A 15,000-nucleotide genomic window follows, 5' to 3' on the forward strand; every position below is an offset into this window, starting at 1 on the left:
GCTGTTTAAAATGTAAATAAAAACAGAACGCAAACTGAGGAGACCAGATTCTGGAGTTTTAAAAGTGAAATGTTGTCCCATTCTTGCCTGATTTGGGATTTCAGCTGCTCAACACTTCAGGGTCTCCTTTGTTATATTTTTCACTTAATGATGAGCCAAATGTTTTTTTAAATGCGTCCCAAAACCTGTTTTGTGAGCTGAGTTAACTTTCTTATCAGTTCGTCCTGAAGTGAATGTTTGTGCCACATTTAAAGAGCGTTCCTGAGATAACGTGTTCACAGTGGAAATGGACGTCTGCCTAATATTCATTTTATTATTCTGCTCAAATTATTGTCAGGAACAGTCGTCCTGACGGTTTGTTCTAAATGTTGTCTTGTCAGTGAGCCTCTGTCTCGATGCTTGTTTGTTGTTGTTTTTATACTTTATTGAAATCATACAAACATAGAAGTACAAGTACAACAAATATAACAACTTAAGGAGAACAGTACATTTTAAGGTTCAATTCAATTCAATTCAACTTTATTTATATAGCCCTAAATCACAACACAGGTTATTTCATGGCACTTAACACATTAAAGTCGTTACAGCAAGACTTTACAATATTATACAGAGAAACCAACAATTCAACAATTCAACAATTCAATAATTCAACAATTCAACAATTCAATAATTCAACAATTCAACAATTCAACAATTCAACAATTCCCACATAAGCTAGGAGGGAAAAACCTCCAACAGAGGGAAGAAAAACTCCCTTTAACAGGAAGAAACCTCGACAGAACCAGGATCAGAGGTGGAGAACATCTGTTAACAGAACCAGGCTCAGAGGTGGGCGGAGCTTCTGTTAACAGAACCAGGATCAGAGGTGGAGAACATCTGTTAACAGAACCAGGCTCAGAGGTGGGCGGAGCTTCTGTTAACAGAACCAGGCTCAGAGGTGGGCGGAGCATCTGTTAACAGAACCAGGATCAGGGGTGGGCGGAGCATCTGTTAACAGAACCAGGCTCAGAGGTGGGCGGAGCATCTGTTAACAGAACCAGGATCAGGGGTGGGCGGAGCATCTGTTAACAGAACCAGGATCAGGGGTGGGCGGAGCATCTGTTAACAGAACCAGGCTCAGAGGTGGGCGGAGCATCTGTTAACAGAACCAGGATCAGGGGTGGGCGGAGCATCTGTTAACAGAACCAGGCTCAGAGGTGGGCGGAGCATCTGCCTCGAAGGTTGCAGGGATAGAAATAAAAATATATGCAAGAACCTTTAACTTGGTACGAGCTGATACAGTTTTAATCGCTTTCTGCTTCAGAAAGTTTTGAACTGAGTGAATATGTGAAACTGAGTGAAACTCTGCTTCTTACCTGTAAATATATATTTGGGATTTGGGATTTTTCTGTTCATTCAGGAGACCAAAGAACAGATTTTTCTAAAATAAAGTAAATCTTCATCAATATTTTCAGGTTTTAGCCAGAAACAAAGAAAGTGTGGGCCATACTTGGCCCGCGAGCCCTAAATTGGGCTACTCTGAGTGAGATACATTACCATTACACAGACAGAGTTTTCCTTTTTTCAAGGAATAATAAATAGATTGGATCAGACTGCAGATCTGAGCTGATTCTGATTTATTTGGGGTGTTATGTCTTCATGTGGTCCGACTGAGAAATGTTTTGACAGTACGCTTACATCGTTGTTTCCGGCAGATAGCCCACCTGTGTGTGGTATTACCTCTTCTTTGCACCAGGTGGAGCCAAACACTACAGTCTGTAACAGAGTTTTACTGACAGCCCGTCCAGTAGGTGGCGGTAATGCACCTGTAAGTTTGTCGACGAAGAAAAAGAAGAAGAAGAAGAAGAAGAAGAAGAAGGAGAGCGTCCCTCCCGCTGATCCACTCTAGCACCAGCCAAGAAGAAGGTGAAGGAAGAAGCTGCACAGATCTGCGCATGCTCCGTACACTCGCACAATAAAGACGGTAAGTCCAGGTGGTGTCGTGTGTGCATCGATTTTAACGAGTGTTGTCGGGTGTGTTGAAGTAAAACGGACTTCCGGTTCTATTGTGCCCTGCTGAAGTGAAGCTAACTTCCTCCTGGATGTGTCGGAGCTGCCGGAGGAGACCTTCACCTGTCGGAGCCGCATGACGGGAGCCGGAGGACCGCTGCTCAGTCACAGGACGCCGAGATAACTTTAGCGGAACCTCCATGCTGGAGCTCTTGTTTAGAAGAAGCATCCCGGCATGTGACATGTAGCATGACGAGGCGGCGGTTACCGACGGAGGTCAGCCGGGACAGAAGCTGTCAGAACATTTAGCTTGAAGGGTTCCTCTCCAGCAGGCAGCGGGTTCCGTCAAACCTCAGGTTCCCGCTTCGAGAGGCTCAAACACAGACAGGTGTGTGGCTGGAAGTCACTGAGACGGTCTGTTTTGGTCACGTGTGTTTTGGTCACGTGTGTTTTGGTCAGGTGTTTCTTCACCATGTGTTTTGGTCAGGTGTGTTTTGGTCAGGTGTTTCCTCACCATGTGTTTTGGTCAGGTGTTTCCTCACCATGTGTTTTGGTCAGGTGTTTCTTCAACATGTGTTTTGGTCAGGTGTGTTTTGGTCAGGTGTTTCTTCACCATGTGTTTTGGTCAGGTGTTTCTTCAACATGTGTTTTGGTCAGGTGTGTTTTGGTCAGGTGTTTCCTCAACATGTGTTTTGGTCAGGTGTGTTTTGGTCAGGTGTTTCCTCAACATGTGTTTTGGTCACGTGTGTTTTGGTCAGGTGTTTCTTCACCATGTGTTTTGGTCAGGTGTGTTTTGGTCAGGTGTTTCCTCACCATGTGTTTTGGTCAGGTGTTTCCTCACCGTGTGTTTTGGTCAGGTGTTTCTTCAACATGTGTTTTGGTCAGGTGTGTTTTGGTCAGGTGTTTCTTCACCATGTGTTTTGGTCAGGTGTTTCTTCAACATGTGTTTTGGTCAGGTGTGTTTTGGTCAGGTGTTTCCTCACCATGTGTTTTGGTCAGGTGTTTCCTCACCATGTGTTTTGGTCAGGTGTTTCTTCAACATGTGTTTTGGTCAGGTGTGTTTTGGTCAGGTGTTTCCTCACCATGTGTTTTGGTCAGGTGTTTCCTCACCGTGTGTTTTGGTCAGGTGTTTCTTCAACATGTGTTTTGGTCAGGTGTGTTTTGGTCAGGTGTTTCCTCAACATGTGTTTTGGTCAGGTGTGTTTTGGTCAGGTGTTTCCTCACCGTGTGTTTTGGTCAGGTGTTTCTTCAACATGTGTTTTGGTCAGGTGTGTTTTGGTCAGGTGTTTCTTCAACATGTGTTTTGGTCAGGTGTGTTTTGGTCAGGTGTTTCTTCACCATGTGTTTTGGTCAGGTGTGTTTTGGTCAGGTGTTTCCTCACCATGTGTTTTGGTCAGGTGTGTTTTGGTCAGGTGTTTCTTCACCATGTGTTTTGGTCAGGTGTTTCTTCAACATGTGTTTTGGTCAGGTGTGTTTTGGTCAGGTGTTTCCTCACCATGTGTTTTGGTCAGGTGTTTCCTCACCATGTGTTTTGGTCAGGTGTTTCTTCAACATGTGTTTTGGTCAGGTGTGTTTTGGTCAGGTGTTTCCTCAACATGTGTTTTGGTCAGGTGTGTTTTGGTCAGGTGTTTCCTCACCGTGTGTTTTGGTCAGGTGTTTCTTCAACATGTGTTTTGGTCAGGTGTGTTTTGGTCAGGTGTTTCCTCACCGTGTGTTTTGGTCAGGTGTTTCTTCAACATGTGTTTTGGTCAGGTGTGTTTTGGTCAGGTGTTTCCTCACCGTGTGTTTTGGTCAGGTGTTTCTTCAACATGTGTTTTGGTCAGGTGTGTTTTGGTCAGGTGTTTCCTCACCGTGTGTTTTGGTCAGGTGTTTCTTCAACATGTGTTTTGGTCAGGTGTTTCTTCAACATGTGTTTTGGTCAGGTGTTTCCTCACCGTGTGTTTTGGTCAGGTGTTTCTTCAACATGTGTTTTGGTCAGGTGTGTTTTGGTCAGGTGTTTCCTCAACATGTGTTTTGGTCAGGTGTTTCTTCACCATGTGTTTTGGTCAGGTGTGTTTTGGTCAGGTGTTTCTTCACCATGTGTTTTGGTCAGGTGTTTCTTCAACATGTGTTTTGGTCAGGTGTGTTTTGGTCAGGTGTTTCCTCACCATGTGTTTTGGTCAGGTGTTTCCTCACCATGTGTTTTGGTCAGGTGTTTCTTCAACATGTGTTTTGGTCAGGTGTGTTTTGGTCAGGTGTTTCCTCACCATGTGTTTTGGTCAGGTGTTTCCTCACCGTGTGTTTTGGTCAGGTGTTTCTTCAACATGTGTTTTGGTCAGGTGTGTTTTGGTCAGGTGTTTCCTCAACATGTGTTTTGGTCAGGTGTGTTTTGGTCAGGTGTTTCCTCACCGTGTGTTTTGGTCAGGTGTTTCTTCAACATGTGTTTTGGTCAGGTGTGTTTTGGTCAGGTGTTTCCTCACCGTGTGTTTTGGTCAGGTGTTTCTTCAACATGTGTTTTGGTCAGGTGTGTTTTGGTCAGGTGTTTCCTCACCGTGTGTTTTGGTCAGGTGTTTCTTCAACATGTGTTTTGGTCAGGTGTGTTTTGGTCAGGTGTTTCCTCACCGTGTGTTTTGGTCAGGTGTTTCTTCAACATGTGTTTTGGTCAGGTGTTTCTTCAACATGTGTTTTGGTCAGGTGTTTCCTCACCGTGTGTTTTGGTCAGGTGTTTCTTCAACATGTGTTTTGGTCAGGTGTGTTTTGGTCAGGTGTTTCCTCAACATGTGTTTTGGTCAGGTGTTTCTTCAACATGTGTTTTGGTCAGGTGTTTCTTCAACATGTGTTTTGGTCAGGTGTTTCCTCACCGTGTGTTTTGGTCAGGTGTTTCTTCAACATGTGTTTTGGTCAGGTGTTTCCTCACCATGTGTTTTGGTCAGGTGTTTCCTCACCATGTGTTTTGGTCAGGTGTTTCTTCAACATGTGTTTTGGTCAGGTGTTTCTTCAATATGTGTTTTGGTCAGGTGTTTCCTCAACATGTGTTTTGGTCAGGTGTTTCTTCAATATGTGTTTTGGTCAGGTGTTTCCTCACCGTGTGTTTTGGTCAGGTGTTTCTTCAATATGTGTTTTGGTCAGGTGTTTCCTCACCGTGTGTTTTGGTCAGGTGTTTCTTCAACATGTGTTTTGGTCAGGTGTTTCTTCAATATGTGTTTTGGTCAGGTGTTTCCTCACCGTGTGTTTTGGTCAGGTGTTTCCTCAACATGTGTTTTGGTCAGGTGTTTCTTCAATATGTGTTTTGGTCAGGTGTTTCCTCAACATGTGTTTTGGTCAGGTGTTTCTTCAACATGTGTTTTGGTCAGGTGTTTCTTCAATATGTGTTTTGGTCAGGTGTTTCCTCAACATGTGTTTTGGTCAGGTGTTTCCTCAACATGTGTTTTGGTCAGGTGTTTCTTCAACATGTGTTTTGGTCAGGTGTTTCCTCAACATGTGTTTTGGTCAGGTGTTTCCTCAACATGTGTTTTGGTCAGGTGTTTCTTCAACATGTGTTTTGGTCAGGTGTTTCTTCAATATGTGTTTTGGTCAGGTGTTTCCTCAACATGTGTTTTGGTCAGGTGTTTCTTCAATATGTGTTTTGGTCAGGTGTTTCCTCAACATGTGTTTTGGTCAGGTGTTTCCTCAACATGTGTTTTGGTCAGGTGTTTCTTCAACATGTGTTTTGGTCAGGTGTTTCCTCAACATGTGTTTTGGTCAGGTGTTTCCTCAACATGTGTTTTGGTCAGGTGTTTCTTCAATATGTGTTTTGGTCAGGTGTTTCCTCACCGTGTGTTTTGGTCAGGTGTTTCCTCACCGTGTGTTTTGGTCAGGTGTGTTTGGTCTCTATTCTGCCTGACTCCGGCGGTTCTGGGTTTAATCAGCACCTCTTTTCTTCCCAGGTACACTTTGAAGATGACGACTTCGTGGAGTGACCGTCTGCAGAACTATGCTGACCTGCCGGCCAACATGGACGGTGTGGCCATGAAGAAGTACCGACGTGAAGCCCACCAAAGGTACGTGTCACCTGATGTTTCTCTGCTCCCAACACTGATCTTACAGCCTGTTCGCTGCTCCTCCAGCTGTGAATCATTGAATAAAAACACATCCACACACACTGAAGCAGTGTTTAAATCTGACACATGCTGCAACATGCTTTTGTTTTCTGTGTTCAGGGAGAAACGAGAAATCTTTTTAGTTATTATGAAAATAAACTAACTAATAAATTGTAATAATCTGGGAGAAATGAAAAGTCATTCCCAAAATGATTGCAAGAAAGGAGTTTTTATTCTGTGGTTTACTTTTAATTCTCAAACACAACTTTCCTGACTTCCAGTGTTCCAGTGCACTGCACGGCATGTTTTCTGTGTCATAATTCCAGCTGTTCAGTATTCCACTGGAAGTCAGGAAAGTAAAAAACCAGAACAGATTTATTATTCAGATTCAAAAGAGGAACTTCACTCAGGCTTAAACTTGCCGTGGTGAACGAAGTGTTGTTGTGGAAATTAAAATGTCACGTGTGGAAAACAAACATGTGAAATTGTGTTGGTGTGTGTTTGGGGCACCTGAAACTACACACAGCGGTGATGTCACTGTCCACAGACCTCTCGGGGTCACATGCACGTCACTGCAGGAGGGTGACGAGTGAAAGCTCTGGAAGTCGGCTCAGACATTTGACAGAGGGCACTGCACTGCAAGTTTTCTGTGAAATAATTCCAGTTTCAGCTCATGTTTCTCGTTCAGCTTCTCGTGTTTTGCCGTCTGTCTTCTGTTGTTGCCATTTTTGCGTTGTTAAATTAATACGAGTCCAGTTTTAGTCCACTCTGAGAGATGCTGTTTGTTTTTGATCTGCAGCGGTTCTGCAGAAAATGAATGCGTGGAGATTCCCAGCAACTAAAGACTTCTACGTCACTGAGAGAGAGACGGTGGAGCTGTGTGGTGTGAGCACACAGTGCAGCTGTTCAGCAGGAACAGCAGCTTCAGGGGTTTTAGTTTTCAGACTGTCACTCCAGTCAGCTGTTTCCTCACCACAACGATTCTGCAACAGGAAACGCAACAGGAAGTCAGCGTCTGACTGCTGATGGCGATAAAAACAGGGAAAACCGTGTGCACGCTCTTTTATACATCTGTTTATTTGACAGATTTTCCTTCGGTGGTTTTATAAACGACATCCAGTCCGTTTATATTTTATCACTTCAAAATCATCAGCTTCACTTTTTCTTGAATCGGTTTTTCAGCAGTTTTTGTGAAGAAGAGTGAAGGTGACAAACGGTTTCCACTCAAGGTCCACTTACTGAACTTGTGGATCTGAGCACAGAGCTTGGCCGGACTCGGTTATCATGGAACAGCAGACTGAAAAATGTTTCTTGTGTTTCTCGTGTGCACCTTCAGTAAAAACTGATCATGTCACTGAAATGAAAACTGTGTGATGATAGTGAAGAACAAGTGGCGCTTTAGTGAGGATGCAGTGTCTGTTCAAAGAAGCAGGGAGGCCCGTGAGGACAGGAGGCGGAGCCTGATTTAGTTACATACAGCGGGTAGGGTCCTGGTCTCTGGGTTCTGGATCCTGGTCTCTGGGTTCTGGATCCTGGTCTCTGGGTCCTGGTCTCTGGGTTCTGGATCCTGGTCTCTGGGTCCTGGTCTCTGGGTTCTGGATCCTGGTCTCTGGGTCCTGGTCTCTGGGTTCTGGATCCTGGTCTCTGGGTTCTGGTCTCTGGGTTCTGGATCCTGGTCTCTGGGTTCTGGGTATCTCTTGAAAAAATGCTTTGAAATGTGTGTTGTGTCTGTTGATTCTATTTCTATGTGCATGTGTGTATCAGCAGCAGTAGAATTTAGAGCAGCAGTGCATTGTGGGTGTTGGAGGCAGCAGCTCTGAGATCAGTGGTAATCCTGCATGTATTTTCTATTACAAAGCTGTCCAAGGGATCTGGCTCAAAACCACCCAGCAATGAGGTACGCCGTCCTTGTGTTGTTGAACCCGACTACTGACTGAATGACTCTGTTGGTGTCCATCCGACTCTCATGGCCTCCATCCGTTACTGACCCTGACTGGGAGCCGCTGTCATTCCTCCCCGTCGATTCCCCGTCTTCCTTCATCTTTCCTTTTAATCCTCATCCATTCCTGTCCAGTCCCAGATTATGCCATCCGTTTCCACCGTATAATCTGCACCACGTGTGTCAGTCTGTTTTTCATCAGTTTAATGTGTCGGAAGCAGCACTTCTCTGAAAGAGCAGGACAGAAGTGATGGAGATTAAAACAGAAGGTTTCCTCCCGGCTGTTTGCAGCTTCTTTAATTGGACGAGCTGAGAGGTCATGTGATCGACGCTAGATGTGAAAAGTTTCTCAGTATCGGTTTCAGAAAATAAAACATTCTGACAGAATTTCAATTAGCAAAATATCTGAGCCAAATAAAACCTCCTGTAAAGATAGATAGATAGATAGATAGATAGATAGATAGATAGATAGATAGATAGATAGATAGATCGATCCTCCTGATAATGTCTTTAAAGACTGTCCTCCCAGAAGACTCACTGACACCTGCTGGGAGAAGACAGACTGACAATAGAAGATGTGTTTTGTCATTTTATCATTTATATTCTACTATTTATGTATAAGTTTATGCTTTGGCGACATGTTGAATCCAAACATCGTGGCAATAAAGAGAATAGAACTGAATAATATGCTGATTTATTGACCATGAGAATGTGTTTGCAGCTCTAGTCAAATCTATACTCCGATTTTGATCATTGGTTGATCTGTAATTTTTTATGCCGTAGGCGGCAGAGATGATTTTATTACTCCACATCTGGAACATCCTGATGTTGTGAACTCAAACAGCCCGACCTCCTGTAAGCTGCAGCTCTGAGCAGAACGTTTCCACGGAGACATTTCTGCAGAAGTAGAAGTGTGCTGCAGGAAGTCTAGACAGTGTAGTGATGATGTCATCTCCCAGCTGCTCCGGATGGATTGATGATGTGTTTCTCCCGTTGCAGAGTGTTTGTTAACCGAAGCCTGGCCATGGAGAAGATCAAGTGTTTTGGTTTTGACATGGATTACACTCTGGCAGGTGAGTGCACTCATTCTGTCTAACTCCAGTTTCCTCTGCTGTCTGCATGTTTTCTCCCAAATTAATGAATCACATTGGATGTGATGAAAAAGTTGCAGGGAGTGAACATTGATATCGTCCATCCATCTGGTATTTTCAGTCCTACTTGATTTGTATTTATTGTTCACACAATAAATCCTCACTGCAGGCTCACAGGTCTGTAAAATGGTTCTGATCCAGAAGTGTCTTCAGCTGCAATACCAGCGAGTGCCACTAGAGGTCGGCTCCAAAAAGCCTCCGGCTCCATAGACTCCCATTCAACTTCTCTCATCAAATCCAAAGTGAATAAAATGTGTCCATCAGTTATCTCGGTGTTGTTAGCTAAAGTCACTCCTTCTTATTAGTTTTCTGGAGGTCCATCTGAAAATAATCCCTCATTCATTAGAAAAGAAGATTCAAGAAGACCTGTTTTTGGGGGCGTGTCTGTTTGATTGACAGGCCTGTGGTGCAGTCAGGTTACAGCTATCGGTGGGCGGGACGTAGTATCGTCAGGTTTTCCGATCAGATCGGTCAGATCCACCTCTGGCTCCTCCCCCAGCTCGTCCAAATATGGTCACTTCCTGCTCCGAACCGCTCCGAACTAGCAAAGATGGTGACGGACAGAATCTGAACTGGAGGATTCATAACGTTCACAAACCAACGATGACATCACTGATGGATGATGACATCACTGATGGTTGATGGTTGATGACATCACTGATGGATGCTGATTGGTCCTCAAGTCTACAAACAAGACAAGCTGAAAATATAAAGCTTACATCCAACACAACTTCATGAAAACCTTCCTTAAATCTTTGTGATCACATTCAGTTATGGTGACGTCTTAAATTAGTTTTACAATGAAAAAAGTTTTGAGATCATACGAACCGGGTTCCTCTCTGTTTACTGGAGCAGCCGCCGTACCCAGAGCTGCAGCTGCGTGGGGATATTCCCGGCCTGCAGCCAGTCTGTGATCCCTCACATGATGGAAGGCTTTAACACCTGATACCCGTATGTTCCAGTATTCATCCAGCCGCCAGCGTCACAGCTCAGAGAACCACTGGTTTTCTCGATGAGCTCGTGGACAGCTTGTGTGTCGGCTGTATTTAAGAGCTAACACATGAGTCATATGTCATACAGAGCTGTCGGTATAATGCTGGGATGAAATGAAATAAAAAGTGCAGCATTAATCCCAACAGAGCAGTTTGAGCTTTTGACGCGGCCGTCGGGTTTTTAAACCTCCGGTTCGGTGTAAGCAGAGCGGTGTGCAGGAAGTCCGATGGAGACGCCTCGTGGGAGTTAACGGATGGAGAAAGATTCACCAGCTGATCGAGGCCAACGCTGCACGTCGTAGCTGATAGGAGGGAGCTGGTGCTCCTGACAGAAACTTTCTGGGTGGAATTTGCTCTAAAATTTCTGTTTCCAGGAACGTGTGAGCACGTAAATAGACTTCTGACAGGAACAGTTTGGATCAGAGCAGCTGTTTGACAGCAGCCTCATACCGAACCAAACGGCCCGATCAGTCCAAGTTCTGAATGCTATGAACTGGTGTCTGATCGGCGTGTTCAGCTGGTGAACATGACAGGACGTTTCTGCACAGTGATCTCTGGATGTGTTTTTTGGTGCACTACTTGTCCGTCTGTCTTCAGTGTATAAATCTCCTGAGTACGAGTCGCTGGGCTTCGAGCTGACGGTGGAGCGCCTCGTCTACATCGGATATCCACAGGAGCTGCTGAACTTTGTGTACGACCCCTCCTTCCCCACCAGGTACGTCCTACATATCCCACGTCCACAGGTTCTCCCTCTGACGTGTGCTGTCAGCGTTTCCGTGTTCACTCGCCTGTTTCCTCTCCTCAGAGGTCTGGTGTTCGACACCATGTACGGAAACCTGCTGAAAGTGGACGCCTACGGGAACATCCTGGTGTGTGTGCACGGCTTCAACTTCCTGAGAGGGTGAGGTCAACAGGAAGTTATCCACGCTGTTACATCTTTCCTCCGTCTCTCCTTCCTTCACATTCATCTTAAACCAGACTAGTGCTGTCTTCCAGATGTTGCACTTGTGTTCCAGATGTTGTACTTGTGTTCCAGATGTTGTACTTGTGTTCCAGATGTTGTGCTCGTGTACTCACACTCATCAGCGTGTTCTCACTGTCAGTACAGAAACATCAGTTCACTACAAGTACCAGGATGATGCACTCAAAACGGTCCAAAAAAGAAATGTGAAACCTACGTGTATCCTTTAGGATTTTCAAATTAAAAGCGTGTGAGGAAGCTGCAGCTGTTCCTGAACACAAAGTGTTTCTTTTCCACTGCTGCTGCTGGACAGAAGAATCAGTGTGTTTATTGAGTGTTAAACAGAGGACACAAAAACACACTGATTTCTGCTGCAGATATTTTGGAGGGTGACATGTTCACATGCTGATGTCATTTTCTGTCAGTGCGGAACAGACAGTGAGATTTAAAACAACACTACTCTGTCAAAATTCCTGCACTACACAAGTATGAGTACTATGTAGTAGTGTACTTGTGTACCAGGTGTTGCACTTGTGTTCCAGATGTTGTACTTGTGTACCAGATGTTGCACTTGTGTTCCAGATGTTGTACTTGTGTTCCAGATGTTGCACTTGTGTACCAGGTGTTGCACTTGTGTACCAGATGTTGTACTTGTGTTCCAGATGTTGTACTTGTGTGAGATCGGACCGACATGTGTAATAAGCACAAGCACGGCAGAAAACCCGATTTGTGAGCGCTGCAGACAGAGATCATAGAAATGTAGAACATAAAGCAAGAAATGAATCTGTGAACGGTGGAAGTCACGTCTCCGTTTGATTCGTTCCCGTCTCTGCACAGACCCGACATCAGAGAGATTTACCCCAACAAATTCATTCAACGCGGAGACACCGACCGCTTCTACATCCTCAACACACTCTTCAACCTGCCGGGTGAGTGAACAGTCACGACACCGCTGTGAATACGATGCAGCTGCTTTCTCTACACTTATGATTCGATGCGTTGGATGCATGTGGACGTCGTTTGCAGTCACTCGGTGTCCTTTCTCCACAGAAACATACCTGTTTGCCTGCCTGGTGGATTTCTTCAGTAACTGTTCCAGATACTCGAGGTACTGCACACTCACTGTTTATCCTTTCTGTGACTCTTTCAGAGGAGTAACTCCGGGAATCACAGCATCTTTGTCCTCTTTGACTCGGACGCTAACATGACTTTTAACTGTCTCCGTAGTTGTGAGAATGGCTTCAAAGACGGCGACCTTTTCATGTCCTACAAGAGTATGTTCCAGGACGTCCGAGACGCCGTGGACTGGGTGCATTTCAAGGTACAATCTTTTCTCTGACCCGTGTCCAGGCAGCTGCAGGTCATCTGTTACGTCAATGTTTAATTCATTCACAGCCCTCAGTCACCTGTTTTTTTATTCTGCAGGGCTCCTTAAAAGAGAAGACGGTTGAAAACCTGGAGAAGTATGTGGTAAAAGATGTAAGTGGAGCAGCATAAGAAGGTCTGCTTAAACCACTGAGTAGATATAAAAGAGTTCGTAGCTTCAGGTCTGTAAAATGGTTCTGATCCAGAAATGTCTTCAGCTGCAATACCAGCGAGTGCCACTAGAGGTCGGCTCCAAAAAGCCTCCGGCTCCATAGACTCCCATTCAACTTCTCTCATCAAATCCAAAGTCAATCCAACTTCTACTTGATAGTTTGGGAGACAAACTGAATTACGGTGTTGCATTTAAGTTCTTTTCTACATAGTTGATGTTTGTTCTGTGTTTTTTTCCCCCAAGCCGAAGCTTTCTCTGCTGCTCAGCCGCATGAATGAAGTAGCCAAAGTGTTTCTGGCCACCAACAGTGACTACAAATATACAGAGGTGAGGTCATCGTCGACAGTCAGGCATGGCTGCGCTGGCTACTCCATTATAAACAGATTACCACCTGACTGGAAGGTCTTTTCACTGTGTTGATGTTAAACTCTCCTGTTTTCTTACAGAAAATTATGACCTACCTGTTTGACTTCCCTCACGGTCCAAAGGTAACTCTGAGGATTTATTAGTGTGTATGTTGTCAGGTGTTAATCATGAAAGATGAATGAGATGTAGATGTAGCATTTACTTAAAAACCATTGATATCCTAAATTGTGTGTGTGTCTGTGTGTGTGTGTGTGTGTGATGTGTGTGTGTGTGTGTGTGTGTGTGTGTGTGTGTGTGTGTGTGTGTGTGTGTGTGTGTGTGTGTGTGTGTGTGTGTGTGTGTGTGTGCAGCCGGGATCCCCCCACAGACCCTGGCAGTCCTACTTTGACCTGATCCTGGTCGACGCCCGTAAGCCTGTGTTCTTTGGAGAGGGAACCGTGCTGCGGCAAGTCGACACGGTGAGTGTGGAGATCTGCGTGGACCAAATACTCCAAACTCCTCCTCCTACCTGCGGTGTTTAACCACATTTTTATCGTGTCCCTTTTTCTCTCAGACCACAGGTCGGCTGAAGATCGGCACGTACACCGGACCTCTCCAACATGGTATCGTTTACTCTGGAGGTAAATAAGAAACCCTCGCACGGAGCAGCAGGAAGATAAAATCCTGACGAGTCACTGCTACAAACTTCATCTCCTGATCATCATCAGTTCCTGAGTTACTCGTGTTTGTGATCCGTGTTCTGGTGCGTCTGGGATGTTTCACACCTGAAACTTGATCAGAGAGCGAACATCAAAGTTTGTGAAACATTTCTGGGGAACAGAGAGACGTCTCAGAGAGACGAATCCGGTGAGGAGCTACGATTGTGTTGTTGTGGGTAGAAACTTGTGTGTTTTCATTGCGCTGTTGTCGTGTTGGAGAACCCTGTTACCATGGCGACACAGTCCGGGTCATTATAAGTGAGCGTTTGTCCTCAGACCCTCAGAAGGTCCAGCAGAGCTCCGTGGTTTCACTCCGACCCTCAAATAGAAGCCAGCTGGTTCTCCTGATGTCTTCTTCCAGAGTTGGACGGAGACGTCCTGAACGTCTCTAAGAACACGTCTCCAGGTGTCTTCGTGGTCTCAGACCTCCTGAAGCATCGTCAGAGTCTCCGTTGATGATTTCTAGAGTTTGATAGTAAACCTGACGTGTTCCCTCTGGTCATGTTCACGGAGAAATCAGAACCAGAACACTGAACAAACATGAGGAACTCAGGAACTGATGAGGATCAAGAGATGAAAGTTGTAGCAGAGTTTTATTATTTTATTATTATTATCTTTTAGTTCTGATAAGTTAAGAAACATCAAAATAACCTCACAGTGAAATGATCTATGTGAAAGTATCTGCACAGTGTTTATGGTTTGAAGAGGTGTTGATGGTGTCGATGAAAGATTTGAAAATGGCACGTTGTGTCCTCCCAGGTTCTTCGGACATGGTCTGCGACCTGCTGGGTGCGAAAGGAAAAGACATCATCTACATCGGAGATCACATTTTCGGTGATATTCTCAAATCCAAGAAGCGTCAGGGCTGGAGGACCTTCCTGGTCATACCGGAGCTGGCCCAGGAGCTGCACGTATGGACCGACAAGAGCTGTGAGATGAGGCACACACACTCATCACGCATACACGTAAAGCTTCATACCGCCTCTGTTTGAATAGAATATAGATGTGTTATGAAGCAATAACAAATAAATAGTTGATCTGCACAAGTAAAAATCGAATTTGTTACATGTTTAGGTAAAACTAGAAATACCACCTGAAGCTGTAGTTTACATTCACATCCGTCCAAAGAAGCTATAAATTCTAAAACATGGATGTTACACACAACTTCAGTCCTGACCTCACAGAAGATCTGTCCAATCAGCAGTTTAAAGATGGACACCCCAGGATGATGTCACCAGTTTAATATCTGTCATCAATGTGAAATATGATCTCGGTCTCCTCTTCTGCTGCATGATGGACAGAAAAGAAT

General features: G+C 44.8%; 1 protein-coding gene across 3 annotated transcripts in view; it reads left to right on the top strand.

Annotated features, from left to right (window-relative positions):
- The first annotated feature begins 1,830 nt into the window (after positions 1-1,830).
- Positions 1,831-15,000, top strand: part of nt5c2a (5'-nucleotidase, cytosolic IIa) — a 20,758-nt gene continuing 7,588 nt past the window's right edge. The window contains exons 1-16 of one of the 3 annotated variants that reach the window (XM_069174740.1): positions 1,831-1,963; positions 2,062-2,377; positions 5,895-6,008; positions 7,906-7,944; positions 8,986-9,059; positions 10,727-10,844; positions 10,935-11,030; positions 11,928-12,019; positions 12,141-12,198; positions 12,318-12,411; positions 12,516-12,569; positions 12,871-12,954; positions 13,074-13,115; positions 13,344-13,451; positions 13,547-13,613; positions 14,451-14,621. In XM_069174740.1, the coding sequence (XP_069030841.1) occupies positions 5,908-6,008; positions 7,906-7,944; positions 8,986-9,059; positions 10,727-10,844; positions 10,935-11,030; positions 11,928-12,019; positions 12,141-12,198; positions 12,318-12,411; positions 12,516-12,569; positions 12,871-12,954; positions 13,074-13,115; positions 13,344-13,451; positions 13,547-13,613; positions 14,451-14,621 (1,198 nt within the window). In that variant the 5' untranslated portion in view covers positions 1,831-1,963; positions 2,062-2,377; positions 5,895-5,907. The remainder of the gene's footprint in view (positions 1,964-2,061; positions 2,378-5,894; positions 6,009-7,905; positions 7,945-8,985; positions 9,060-10,726; positions 10,845-10,934; positions 11,031-11,927; positions 12,020-12,140; positions 12,199-12,317; positions 12,412-12,515; positions 12,570-12,870; positions 12,955-13,073; positions 13,116-13,343; positions 13,452-13,546; positions 13,614-14,450; positions 14,622-15,000) is intronic. The other 2 variants (XM_069174739.1, XM_069174742.1) reach the window with 2 other exon arrangements.

The sequence above is a fragment of the Embiotoca jacksoni genome, unplaced genomic scaffold (genome assembly GCF_022577435.1).
Source record: "Embiotoca jacksoni isolate LCO1_2020_lvr unplaced genomic scaffold, fEmbJac1.0.p SCAF_60, whole genome shotgun sequence".
Taxonomy (NCBI): Eukaryota; Metazoa; Chordata; class Actinopteri; family Embiotocidae; genus Embiotoca; species Embiotoca jacksoni.